This window comes from Lygodium microphyllum, chromosome 4 (assembly GCF_053477565.2).
Source record: "Lygodium microphyllum isolate KBCC chromosome 4, Lygodium_microphyllum_v1.1.10, whole genome shotgun sequence".
Taxonomy (NCBI): Eukaryota; Viridiplantae; Streptophyta; class Polypodiopsida; order Schizaeales; family Lygodiaceae; genus Lygodium; species Lygodium microphyllum.
In genome coordinates this window covers 66296076-66310577 of record NC_141138.1, presented here as the reverse complement: position 1 = coordinate 66310577, position 14502 = coordinate 66296076, and the positions used below count along the sequence as shown (strand labels likewise).

Sequence of the window (14502 nt, the reverse complement as noted above, 5' to 3'; positions counted from 1 at the left end):
TTTGTAATGGTGCATTATCTTAGATTACCATCCATAGCTTTTTGCACATGAGTAGAAACTACATTTGAGTTGCCCAATGATACTTCTTCCCACTCTCAAACTTTTCAATGCCAAATGGAATATTGGAAGTTGAATCCATGATTTTTTTGAAGAGATCTTACTGAGTTTGGAATAATAGTTGGTAGTGTCTAACTCTATCACAAGCACAAGAGAGATCAGAGTCGAAATTTTAGATAAACATTCCTACATACACATTGATACACTTTTATGCTTGGATTTGCTTGTGAATTGTGGACCATTTAATACATTGTCATGTGGATGTAACTCATATGATATATTATTCAAATCACTTCTATGTGCACTCACCTTAGCAGTTCAGACTTGCAATGTGTGAACACGGCTTAGACCAAACTAGTTCAAGTATGAGTAAGTGTGAAAAAGGCTTTATGAATGAGATTTTTTAAACTTGTAGACAACCACAGTAGATTAAAAATAGGTCAAATACCATCGTAAAAGAAAAAGATTAACAAGATAATCTAGTAAACCAAATAGATTATCAAGCTCATATATGGTGATAAGATTGCTACTACAAACATGTAGACAACTAGATTAGATTAAAAATAGGTTTGCAAGCATAAGCGTACCTTAAAAACACCTTTCCAATTCAAAAGAAACTAGATTAGATTAAAAATATAAAGAAATAAATTAAGAAGATAATAGATGGAGGATGGGATGAGTGTCATATCATTCCATAGGAATTCTTTGTACTGTCACGGCATGTAGTAGTCAATCTTTGGCTAAGAATGCCATGGCTGCGGCTCTCCAGCTTGGTGGCAGCGTCATTATCAAGACGGCGGCGGCTGTAGCTGCGTCGTCTGTTCCTTCTCACTTGAACAGGTCAGCCAAGAAAACCATGGATGTGGTTTATCTGGTGGAGAAGTCGCAGGAGCCAGGTTCCACACCACCCTCCTGGAAAGCCACCCGCCTCGTGTCCAGTACCCTGCTTGGAGCCCTCGATGATCGTATCCAGCGTGGCAAATGGGAAGCAGCCTTGAAGGTAAGCTCTTCTCTGTCTTCATAAACATAAACATACAACAATTCACAACTTCACTGACACTGGACATGGGCAATTCACAGCATTGATGGAGACTGGCCATGACTGATTGTAATTGGGCCAAATTATGCATGATTAGCCAAGAATTGATTAAGCTATACAGCATTGATTGAGACTGGACATGAGTGAGAGTTGTAACTGGAGCAAATCATGTATCATTAGCCAAGAATCTATTCTTAGTGGTCATAGTCACCTAGGAGCAGGTCTGAATCACGTCTTTAAAGATCTTCAGTCTTTTGCTCTAACCAATTAAGCTATCTGAACTGCTACCTGAACTCAGGAGGAGTGGGTTCGAATCACGTCCTTAAAGATTTTCAGTCTTTTGCTCTAACCAATTCAGCTACCTGAACTGCTAGTACCTGCACGTTTGCACCTTTCCAAATAACATATCACACGTATGCTCTCAAATGTCATAAGATTGCACATGATGTAAAATTATGGATGACTTGTTTGTATGCCAACATACATTGCCCTGTGCTGTCATCGAGTAAGGCATGTCTGGTTGCGTTTTCTGTAACTGGGTTCCACCTGGACATCGCTCATGTGTGCCTATAGGAATGAGCTCTGAAAATGACTGTAGCAGGCAGTCACTCTGTTTTCCCTCCCAAGATAGGTTGCTTATTTTTACATTTTGACTAGATAGGCAGGTCCCTAAGAACTCCCTTTTACTTCTACTTTCAACAGTCACCCAGATTTTCCTACCTTTTTTATTGTTTTGGCTCCTTCCCCATTAAGAAGAGCCCCAATTTACTCAGTTCCTAGGTTGGGAATATTCTCTAAAGTTTCTGAACACTTTTGCATGTACGTCCTTCTTGTGGTCTATCCTTCCACTTAACAAGATGCCCTTTTTAGATCTCATCCCTGAATTCATGATGTCTAAAATTTGTTATAGTTTCTTACTCATATGGTTCGTAGGAGGGTTTATACAATCAATCGAAGCTTCAACATCAATGAGATAATCATTGACATTGAGACTCTTCTTCAATCTACTTTCAAGAAAGCTTTAATGCACTTTTCAAGTTTCTAGCACCTTCAACTTATAAGCAAAAGAATCTGTGTGTTAAGTGTCTAGAATGGACCACTATACCCAGGGGATAACTTTGGCCGCTTGCCTATTTTAGATGGGAAGACTAGATGGGCAAATCTAGGTGTCCATGAACCTCACTACTTTGCTTCCAAACACACTTTAGAACAACAAAACACAATATAAAATGAGTTTTTAGAGAGTACTATAATATTGCATGGAGTCCTAATACTTATTGGAGCCCACCTTTCTTCTCCTTGTTGTTTTTAAAGGAGTATTTGCTTTTCTTCACTTGTTGCAGAATGTGAAGTGAGCAATGGAAGGTGAAGGAACATAGAGAGAAAAGAAGAGCAAATGAAACACAAAAGGAATAGAAGGAAAACACTGATCTGAACACTGAGACAAGGCTGCATACAATGAGCTCTTGCACGTGCATAGGTGCATTAGTGAGTGTGCGGGACCGATGGTAGAAGATGAGAATCTGAGTGAGGAAGATGACTGAGAATGATGGTTAGCTGAAATGGTGTATGGAGGCATGTGAGTGGCTGCGGTAAATAGGCAATGCTGCCCATGATGCTATATAGATAGATTACACAATGCACTTTACTATTTGAACAAGCTTAGTGAAGCAATGGATGAGATGATCAAGGTCTAGGAACCCTAATCTCCACCTAATATGCTTGCAATGAAGGTATCTTGCACACAAGGTAGACTTACAGACTACAACAATAACAGAGTTTCCAATATCCTTGTTTCAAGGCTCACAAGTAGGAGATGTACACAGAATAAGACATGGAAAAACACCCTCTCAGATCATAGGTGTGGTCAACAGCGAGAGAAGCAAAACATATGATGGAAGATTGGACCACATGGATGTGGATGAAGTCCATTGATGACGATAACTAGCTGAGTAGCATGAACCCCTTTTTAGATGATGAGAACTTTCTAGTAGGGGGTGACAAGAAGATCCCAATGGGAGTGGAGACGTCTTGAATAGGTCACACCAAATCAATCCGGTTGGGAATGGACGAGCCAAGTCTTTGATCCAATTAGAAGATGACAGCAAGGAGCTATTGAGGGCATAATAAAGCACTTCTGCCAAAGAGAAATATGAGAGACCAAAGGGTGCAGGATGGGCATGCTAACAACACGGAAGGGTGGCTCAAAGAAAAGTAAAAGTAGCTATTGCATGAAGTAAGGGCCTTGTGAAGATGTGCATCCTTGAAGAGCTCGGCTTGATCCTCGAAATCCCCCTTTGAAATTGATAGGAGGAGGAGGGAAGCACAACTGCATCATTGATCTTGATATCCCCCCTTGAAATGGATAGAAGGTTTGAGGGAACCACCAAAGGAAATGTCCCCACAATTGCATCATTGATCGTGGTATCGCCCCCTTGAGAGGGATAGAGGGTTCAAGAGAATGGAGTCAATAAAGCCACCCTCATGACAACTTGTCCGAAAACTGGTTCTTGGGACAATTGTTAGCCTGCCATTTTATTTTGTTAGTCTGTCCTCTCTTGGTTGTGAGCTCTGTTAGAGTTTGACGGAGACATCAAAGCTCAAGTGTTATTTCCACTCAGTTTTGTGCACATTTCTTTTCCTACTTAGTGTCAGGGATACTCACACACTGTTTGCAGCTATTACACATGTCCTAGCAGAGTTTATGCAGCCTAGACATCAGTGATCTGCCGAGCATATGCCACATCAGTATTTTTGTCTCCAGATTTGGCTGGTCAGCCAGATCTAGCTGGCTGGCCCACTGCATTTATTGCTCCTCTCTCTGCAGCTGGTCGGCCAGTTTCAGCCATTTCTGGGTATATATATCTGTCTCCAGCTTTAGAGCAGATCATCTTCTTGTGTCTTTTGCAGGTTGCTGCAGGCTGCACTCTCCGTTGTCATGGGATTCTAGGCTCATGATGTGAAAATTACAGTTTGGTTGTCTATATGATGGTCTTGCTAGCTCTTGGTAAGGACAAGTTTTAAGGTGTTTTTCATGCTTCATCAAGACTAAGTCACCTAAGTCTGCTCCATGGGACATGATGTATGCTCTATAAATCATTCATTGTTTTAGAAGAAACATTCAACTTGGTTAATTAGCAATATGTGATGACTTCTAGTTTGAAACTTTTCCTCTCTAAGAGTACATTCACTACTTGAGAAAATAAAGTTTTGTAAGTCATGCTACATATGTCATGGTATATGTGATCATGGACAATCATATGGCTTGATTGAGGCTGTGACTACATGTGTCAGTGATGTAGTTACTCCAAAAACATGACTCACAAGTTCATTATAAAGAAGAACCACTAAAGTTCATGAAGTTTACTATGTTTGTGAGCATAGGACATTGTATATGTCTTGCATCTTACTTGTGTGACTAATGAATACTATGAAATAGTCAAGAAAGAAAACAAGAGGACAGCGTGATCAACGCTGCATTTTTCGGGCAGTTCTCAGGATTGAAACTGTTAGCAGTCATGTTTGTCATGCCTTGTCATCTCCTGCCTGTGAGCCTCAGTCTGAGTTAGACGAGGACATTAGGAGCTCTGACATGTCTGTCATGTGTTATGATGGAGGAGGCTAGTCACAGTCTCGACTGGCTGTCAGTTTGCATTTCTATGCATTTCCTTTATTTGTCGGGGTCCAGTGTGCATTTTTAGGGCAGTTTCTGCATTTCCCAGGCTGCCCACACCTGCCAGGTATTGTCCCCCTGTTTCGGGATTTTTTGGCCCTAGATGTGCCACGTCAGCATTTTGCGACTGCATTAAATGCAGTCGGCCCAGTTTTAGGGCCCCTGGGGCAGGTCGGCCAGTTTTAGGCTCTTTTGGCTATATATAGCCAGCCCCCACACTTGGCTGATTATCTCTTAGTCTTCTTCCTCTTCAGCAGGTGCACACTCCGACATCCTTCTCCTCCGTCTTTGGTGCTGCCATCGTCATCAGCTTGATCTAATTCCCTTACTGACGCTTCGGGCTGCGTGCAGGGACTGATCAGTCCATTTCAGTGTATTCAGCATACATCTCAGTCAGTGCAGACTTTCTTCCTTCATTCTCTGCTTTCTCTCCTCTCCTCCGTGTTCGTATTTCCTCTTCCGTTGCGCACTCTCACATGGTATCATCGCCAAACTGAGAGCACGGAGGTCTTCATCGACTGGAGAGAGACCACACCTATCATCTGTTGCTGCCCCCCTTCTCTCCAATAGCCAGGCGGCCCCTCCAGGTGGTCTGAATATTTGCGTTTGCTGCATAGGTGGTCTGAATATTTGCGTTTGCTGCATCAGCCCCTTCCAGAGGCTGCCACGTCATCAACCAGCCCTGTCTCCTTGCGTTTTCAGCTGGGCGGCCTTCTCTTCAGCTGGGCGACTCCACTACAGGCTGCATTTTGCATCCAAGGTTGTCGTTTTCCCTCCTGGCGGCTCATCTCCAGCTGGCGCTTCTCTTCTTGGCTGCATTTTGGTGCCTGGCAACTCTCCCTCCGGATTTTGTGCCCTACACAGCTGCATTTTCACCTCCTGGTGATAGGCGACCTGATTTCCTGGTGTTTGGTGGTTCTTCTGGTGGTTGGTGACCCTTCTGGTGGTCATTCTTCGGCATCGGCACAGTTTTCTTTGGTGTTTGGTATTTTGCAGATTGGAAGATGTCTTATCATCAGTTTACAGGCTTTGATGACTCAGATGATGAGCGATCCCCTTCCAGTGGGCCGAAGATGCAGCCTTTGGTACCCCCTGTACAGGTACCCGTACTTCCTCAGCTGCCCAAAGAGGACCGGTTGGATGGCTCCAACTTTTCTCTATGGTCCTGCAAGGTGGAGTGTATCTTGGACTCCTTCGATCTTTGGGAGCTTGTTTCTGTTCCTATTCCCCGGCCTATGGTGGATCCCGCAGATGGGACATCTATGGATCGCGCAGCCTTATGGGATCGGCTCAATTCTAGAGCCAGATCTTTCCTCTTTCTGAGTTTGCAGGATTCTGTCCTTGTTCATGTTCACAGGTTGAAGATTGCAGCAGACGTGTGGAGAAAGCTCGCGTCTCTCTACCATCAGAAGACGTTTGCCCACCGGATATCTCTCGAAAAGAAGTTGCGGATGCTCGCTATTGATGATAGTCCTTCCATGCAGGACCACATCAACAGATTACAGGATATGAGGGATGAGCTTGCATCCCTCGGTCGGACGATATCTTCTGAAGACATGGCTATGATTCTTTTGACTCAGCTACCATCGCCTCGGTTTGATGTCTTCTACACAAGCCTTCTTACATCGAGGACCCGTGAGAAGCTTCTATGGGAGGAGCTATCCCCGTTTGTCTTGGAGCATGACGAGCGACTCAGAGAGGTCAGTGCTAGTGGATCCGACTCCACTAGAGCCTTTGTTGCAGGTTCGGGAGGACAGAAGAAGAAGAAGACGAAGTCAAAGGCTAAGAAGAAGGACAGTTCTTCAGGCTCTGACTCAGATTCAGAGAGACCGAAGTGCCCACATTGTGGGAAAGGGACACATCCAGAGGAGAAATGCTGGAAGAAGTACCCTCACCTTCGTTCGGGAGCGAAGGGTGGATCTACATCGGAGCCTTCTTCTACCTCTACACCCGCTGTTACCCATGAGTCAGTGTTCCTTCATATCCATGCTTTGGAGGAGGATCCTTCTTCCGTGGCTGCAGTGTCTTCTGCGCAGCCTTGGTTAGTGGACAGTGGTGCTTCGAGTCATATGACTCCCCGAGGTGATTTGTTACAGGATCTCCGTCCATCAGAGGGTTCAGTCACTGTTGGTGACATTTTATCGGTGCCTATTAGTGGTGTTGGCACATTGCCTTTGTTTACAGACCGACCTACGAGCTTCCTTTCACAGGCCCTACATGTTCTGGACTTGGGCCTTTCCCTCCTCTCAGTTTATGGTCTTACGAGGCTTGGCACACGAGTGATCTTCACTGAGCATGCCGTTGTTATTGAGGATTCTTTTACAGGAGCTGTCTTATCTACAGGTTGGCAGGAGAGCGGGCTTTACAGGCTCCATTCCCCTTCTTTGATGCAGGGTCCTCCGAGGCAGTCTATTGCTACACCCGTTCCCGCTCGTGCACCTTCTATTCCACAGGTTCCTTCCCATCCCCCACCTTCTCCTCCGGTGGTTCCCTCGTACCCCCTATCCCTTTCAGAGGGGGACGATCTCGGTGATGCGGCTGTGGATTCCGTGGCCCCTAGTGTTTTAGAGGGGGCTTTCCAGGATCGTGAGGAGCTCCTTTAGCGGGGGCAGTCTACTTCGACGGACTTCATCGACATTGGCATTCCTCTTGCCATCCCCGGATCCATTTTTTCTTCGGCCTTCAGCCACATCCAGGATTTGAGAGGGGGTGTTAGCAGTCATGTTTGTCATGCCTTGTCATCTCCTGCCTGTGAGCCTCAGTCTGAGTCAGACGAGGACATTAGGAGCTCTGACATGTCTGTCATGTGTTATGATGGAGGAGGCTAGTCACAGTCTCGACTGGCTGCCAGTTTGCATTTCTATGCATTCCCTTTATTTGTCGGGGTCCAGTGTGCATTTTTAGGGCAGTTTCTGCATTTCCCAGGCTGCCCACACCTGCCAGGTATTGTCCCCCTGTTTCGGGATTTTTTGGCCCTAGATGTGCCACGTCAGCATTTTGCGACTGCATTAAATGCAGTCGGCCCAGTTTTAGGGCCCCTGGGGCAGGTCGGCCAGTTTTAGGCTCTTTTGGCTATATATAGCCAGCCCCCACACTTGGCTGATTATCTCTCAGTCTTCTTCCTCTTCAGCAGGTGCACACTCCGACATCCTTCTCCTCCGTCTTTGGTGCTGCCATCGTTATCAGCCTGATCTGATTCCCTTACTGACGCTTCGGGCTGCGGGCAGGGACTGATCAGTCCATTTCAGTGTATTCAGCATTCATCTCAGTCAGTGCAGACTTTCTTCCTTCATTCTCTGCTTTCTCTCCTCTCCTCCGTGTTCGTATTCCTCTTTCGTTGCGCACTCTCACAGAAACAGGGCGCAAGACAGAGAGATGGAAGGAGCTCGAAGACTACCACACAAAGGGAGCTGGAGGCATGCAACCACAAAGGAGGATCAACCCATCAAAGGGCTGCAACACTTGACATGTAATTGTATCTTCTCTCCATACGTCTGTTGCTTTCATGGCCACAAGTGGCTGTCCAAAAGAGGGCTGAACTGTGTATTTAAGGGCAGCAGCCCATACTTACTGGATCTCTCTTATGAATCTTGAAGAAGGTTTATTCTTGACTTGTGTATTCTTCTATAGGCTGTGTTTGATCTCTTATGCCAAGAGAGGCATAAAATTTACTCTCTTGAGTACTTCAAGAGTTGAATGAGGATTGCTATTGGCTGTCCAAACCTGTAATCTGAAGAGCTGAAGCTCATCTTCTTGCATTCTCGTCTAATCTTGTCACCTCAAGGGGGGGATTATTCTTGCTCTTGGAAGTTAACTGCAAGCTACCGTTGTAGAAGCTTGAAGAGAGAAGTATCAAGAAGCCTTCTTGACTTGATTATGTGATGAAAGTGGGCTGAAATAGGCAGCCCAAACAAAGTATCGTGGGCAGCAGCACATATCCTTCTCATCTTGAAGATTCATGATCAATCAATGGAGTTACTTGACATTGATATGCTTGATGCAAGTTGACATTGCATGAGCATTGTGGAAGGGAATCAAGAGAGCATCTTGATTGCTCTATGTACATGCTTGGGCTGAAATAGGTAGCCAATAACAGGGCGCAGGATTTCCTTCTTCTCTCCTACTTCTACATGCTTATTGCAAGCAACCTATTGGTTGTTACATGGTCTTGAGTATAGGGGCTGCTTTTGTACTTTATCAAAGAGTCTTCTTAGAAGGTTGATGCCATGTATATGGGCTGAAATAGGCAGCCCACACAGTGAATTTCGTGGATGGCAGGTTCTTTTTCTTCTCTATTGCTTCATAAGGTGAGACAGATACTTGTATTTGGCTGATCTATACCCTCCGTGTGTAAGGGAAAGCTTGTGCTATCATGAAAGGTGAATTCTGGAAGATATTTGGGCTGATATCTTCAGCCATAATCAGAGAATTAGCGCAAACAATGTTTTTTTTTGATTTTTTTCTTGCTCTACAAAAGACGTCTTGACAAAATATTCAAGTCTTATGTGTCCCTATGACAGGGCAATGTTTGTAGATCATTCATAGATGCTTTGAGTTGGATTAAGAGGAGCTTTTTCTCTTTATTTCTTGGCTGAAGTAACCTATCCTTATCTGAAACTCTATTTGAAGCTATCTTGAAGCAAGTCTCATTTGCTCTACTAGCTTGTATTTGACTCATAATCTTTTGACTCTATCAGTCTACATTAAATGTATTCATACAAAGTTGATTCATGCTTTGGCATCATGTATGTTTGATGGGAAGCAGAGTTGTTTATGATACATGACAGCATATTGTACTTTAATACATATCTTGTGATTGCTCTTACAATCAATAAAACAAGCTTAATTTGAGTCAGATCTTATGAGGTAATACTCTTGTGATCTTTGCTAAAAACATGCAGTTGGAAGCTCTATTAGCATCTTTGAGAACTTGACTTGAAACCTTCAATCCTTCTCTTATCTCTACCATCTTTGGAGTCTAAGCTCTTGAACCCGCGTACATTCCTCTCTCAAACTCCTGTGATTGACTGTGAAGTTTTCCTTGAACCCTTAAACATTCATTGGAATCTACTTATTTCTTGAGGACACATCTCCATCTATCTTGTTCAGTTTTCTTGTCAAATCCCTGTGGTGACCTTCAACCCTACGCGCTCCGACATTGGTGAACCCGATGTGAAGGTCGGTTGTAAGAAAACTCCAAGATGGGGGATTCTTCAGGAGATACTCTACAACAGTTGGTGCGTATACTGTAGCAAACTCAGCAACAACAAATCCAAATGTTATAACAACAACAGCAAAGGCAAGACAAAGAGAAGATTGATTCCACAGCTATCAAGGCTCTAGAAGAAGTTAGGCGTGAATTAAAATAATTTAATGGTCAAAAGGTCTCTGTTTTCGTTCACTTGTATGTTGAGAAAATACTCTTTTTTGGTGTATTGCAACATGCATAATACAACCCCAGATCAAGAGATGGAAGATACGCCACAATCTAAGAAGGCCGAAGGAAAGAAGAAAGGCAAGCAACCAGGCTACAAATTGCAGTCTGATAGAGAATTTGCAACCGATTTCAAACGAGTCCTAGAAGAACGAATTTTGAGAAGTAAAATTGAGTTTATCTTAGACGAAATTCTTGGAATTGCCAAATGTGAATTTCATGATGTAATTATTAATGTAATCAAAAGAAAAAGACAATATGTTGGTGATGATGCCGAAGATACAATGCATGCTTTTTTGCAAGCCCTTTGCGTATTTGTACGGGAAGAAGAGAAGCTGAATGCACAAGGAATTCAGCTTGAAGCAGTTAAAGAATTAATTGTAGCAATTGAAGCTGAAGATAAAGAAAGCATGGATGTAGAAATTGAAGAAGTAAAGACTAAAAATGTAATGGTTGACTGGACCAAGCTAGTTGGGCAGCCTGCCTCTCAAAAAGAAGGTCGTTTACAGCACATGCATGATGAGGAAGAAGCTGGATTTATTCCAAGCAGTCACTACTCCCGTACGCATTGGGCAAGAGCAACAATGGAGACAATTGTCAAAATTGGAGAAAAAGAAACACAATGTATTGCACTCTTAGACCATGGTTCTGAGATAAACGTCATGGCTAGGAGTCTCTATGAAAGTGACAGATGGCCCATAGATGTTGATCCAAGTTGGCGAATGAGAGCTACAAACAACTCTTCTGGAGAGTTATATGCTGCATGTCCTAATGTGCAGGTAACTATTGGAGACATAAAGCTCCATATCCATCTTCATAGACACCTCATGGTTCTAGCTCCTCATTTGCCAAGCATGCTTTTAATAACAAGGCTCGTTTCAATGGGTCAAACTATACCACTTGGTCCAATTTGATGAGGCATGTCTTAGACTCTCAAAATCTATAAGATTTAGTGCAGGGATTGGAACCCCAACTCGATCTTGCACTTGTTTCATACGAGGTTGTTTGCTCATGGAAGGCTCCTAACGCCTCTACTATTGTTGAGCTTATATAGGACTTATTGCCTGAGTTTCACTCTCAGCTTCAGCATTTTGACTTAGCATATGAGCGTTAGGCACACTTGACTGACCGGTATGTGGCTCGAGATAGGACTTATCACATCAATTTGGATCATGAGCTTCAAAATTTTAAAATCACAAACAAGGATGACTTGAAAATCAAGTTGGCTGAGTATTGGCGTCTCCTTGCTGGGTCCTCAACCACGAGGGTTTCTAAGTCCTCTGATGACAAATACATTTTACAGCTGATTAGCATCTTTATACAACCCCAATGTTGGGTGAAAAGGTCCTTAAGCTACTCCCGTGTATATATATTTATTTACACATGTTAACACACCCTTGTGGATGTAAGCGTACCGTACCCGAAGTATAAATACATTCTTTTATTCTTTGTGTGTACCACACTGGTACACACCCAACTCTCGACTCTTCACTCTCACTGTACCGCACAACTGAACACACCTCGATTGACGCGTGCACTTCCTGAGTGCTTCTTCTCGTGCTCTTCAAACTGATGTTAGAGCATTAGCAAATGAGTTTGTGTTCTGGAGGACCGGGACAATCAGTCATAGTCAACCAGTGGTCAATCTGATCAGCAGGTGTGGCAGTCGTGATAGCAGGCATGAAGTGATAGGCAAGTGTGGCAGGTTTCTATAGGCGTCAGTTGTCGTGAGCAGCCAACAGGGATGAACTGCAACTGGCGGGACTGACGATAGGCTGGCAGGGTCGATTGTAGGTAGGTCAAACAGCAGCGGGTGGCACATCTAACAGATATGCGACCAACGTTGCAGTCCAGTAGGTGAAACGTCATAGGTCAACGCCTGGGCTGTTCGTCAAATTTTTGGCTTTTTTTGACATTTTTAATTCATTCTAGCAAGCAGGCCCCTTGTTCATTAACGGGGGTTCACATGTACAAGCATAGGGCTCAGATCTGTGCAGATTTATGCCTAAAATTTGGCGCTTTTCCCGGATTTGATGCTGATCATGCAAAATAGTGGCATCTAACCTAGAAATTGCAGACATTTTGTGCATTTGCCTAAAAAATTTGGGGCTTTTCTTATACAAGTGAAATTTTGCTTAGCTGAGCCAATTTCACTATAATTTGTGCACAGTTGAACCTCGACATTTGGGGGGTTTTGCAGAATTTGTGAAATATCTGCAACGTTTGCCCCATATTTGATACTCGGGATGATGAGTTAATGCAATTGGGGCAGACTTATTGCAAAAGTTTTGGGGCTTTTCGCGTTGGTGACTTATTATATAGTAGATTCATTACTGAGTGGGAGAAATTTAGACTTGAAATGTATCAAATGTTATAAAAAGGCAGCTTCTCTTGGTACATGTATTGCTGAATGCTCATTATGCAGTGAAACAGTGGTACATACTGTTAGCCTGCTCTTCTTCAGTCTCAGTCTGTCATCTCCTGGTTGTGAGCTCCTGTCAGAGTCTGACAGGAGTCAGAGGAGCTCTGTCAGGACATTTTTGTGGCTGCTCTAGTCAGCATGCAGCCCTGGGTTTGTTCCAGCCCAAACTGGGCTGTTTTTGTGCTGACTGCCCATTTTTCTGGGCAGTCGGCCAGATCTGGCCATAGTCGGCCAGATCTGGCTGGTCGGCCAGTTTGGCTGGTCGGCCAGTTTGCTGGCCTGGGGGCTATTTATATCAGCCCCCCCAGTCAGTCCAGCATTGCTCTCTGCAGGTACAGCACTGCTCCCTCCGTCTCCGTCTCCGGCATTGGTGCTGCCACTGCTTCCAGTCTGTCCTGGTTCCCTCACTGACGCTCCGGGCTGCGTGCAGGGACTGTTCTGTCCATTCCAGTGTATTCAGCATTCATCTCAGTCAGTGCAGTCTTTCTTCCTTCATTCTCTGCTTTCTCTCTCCTCTCCTCTGTGTTCGTGTTCTTCTTCCGTTGCGCACTCTCACATGGTATCATCGCCTGATTGAGAGCACGGAGGACATACCCACAGGAGAGAAATACCTTACTACTGCTGCCAACAGATCAACCACAGCCAGGCGACTGCATCAGGAGGCTGTCCAGTCTGCGTTTGCTGCCCACGCTGCCTGCAGGGGCTGCCACGTCATCCAGCGACGCAGCAACCCTGCGTTTTCCACTAGGCGGCCTCTCCTGCTGCTGGGCGACCTCCCTACAGGCTGCGTTTTGCTGCTCTGCAGGTCGCTTCCACTCCTGGCGGCACTTTTCCTGCAGGCGACCTCTGTCTGGGCTGTTTCCTGGTGCTGGTGGTCTCTTTTCTGGGGTTCGACATCAGATCTCTTTGCGTTTTGCAGATCCAGGTGTTTGTAGGCACTCCCTGCCTGCGTCTTGGTGGTTGGTGACCACATTGCTGGTCCTATTTCGACAGCGGCACAACTTTCTTTGGTATTTTTGCAGATTGGAAGATGTCTTACCAGTTTTCAGGCTTTGAAGACTCAGAGGATGAGCTTCTCTCTCATCATTCCTCTGAGCGGAGGCGGGATTATCGTGAAGTTCGACATCGGGAAGACCCTCCTCGCACTCGTCCTTCTTCAGTCCATGCATCTCAGAGGGTTCCATCTACTGCGAAGGTTTCTTCAGTGAAGACTGCATCAGATGTGCGGATGCCTTCCTTGATTCCCTCTATCCAGGTGCCGATTCTCCCTTCCTTTCTGAAGGAAGATAAGTTGGATGGTTCCAACTACTCCCTATGGTCATGCAAGGTGGCTTGCATCCTCGATACATTTGACCTTTGGGAGCTTGTTTCTTCGCCCATCGACCGACCCCCCGTGGATTCGTCCGATGGCACCTCTATGGACCGTGTAGCCTTATGGGATAGGCTCAACTCTCGAGCCCGTTCCTTTCTTTTTATGAGTCTCCATGATTCTGTTCTTGTACATGTTCACAGGTTAAAGACCGCGGCGGAAGTATGGACAAAGCTTGCGTCTTTGTATCAGCACAAGACATTTGCCCACAAGATTTCCCTGGAGAAGAAGTTGCGGATGCTCAGTCTTGATGGTTCTTCTTCCATGAAGGAGCACATCACGAAGATGGAGGATATGCGAGGCGAGCTAGCCTCTCTTGGTCGTCTGATATCGTCTGAGGATATGGCGATGATTCTGTTGACTCAGCTGCCATCACCCCGTTATGATGTCTTCTACACCAGCCTCATCACTTCGAGGATCCGTGAGACACTCCTATGGGAGGAACTTTCCCCGCTTGTCTTGGAGCATGACGAGCGACTCAAAGAGGTGGGAGCCAGTGGCTCCACCA

The 14502-nt window shown here is 44.9% G+C and overlaps 1 protein-coding gene across 3 annotated transcripts in view; it reads left to right on the top strand.

Annotated features, from left to right (window-relative positions):
* Positions 1 to 738: 738 nt before the first annotated feature.
* Positions 739 to 14502, top strand: part of LOC148037122 (uncharacterized) — a 58838-nt gene continuing 45074 nt past the window's right edge. For all 3 annotated transcript variants that reach the window (XR_015690578.1, XR_015690579.1, XM_087676055.1), the window contains exon 1: positions 739 to 1057. Coding sequence is in view for 1 of the 3 variants with exons in the window: in XM_087676055.1 (XP_087532181.1) it covers positions 809 to 1057 (249 nt within the window). In the remaining 2 variants the exon portion in view is untranslated. The remainder of the gene's footprint in view (positions 1058 to 14502) is intronic.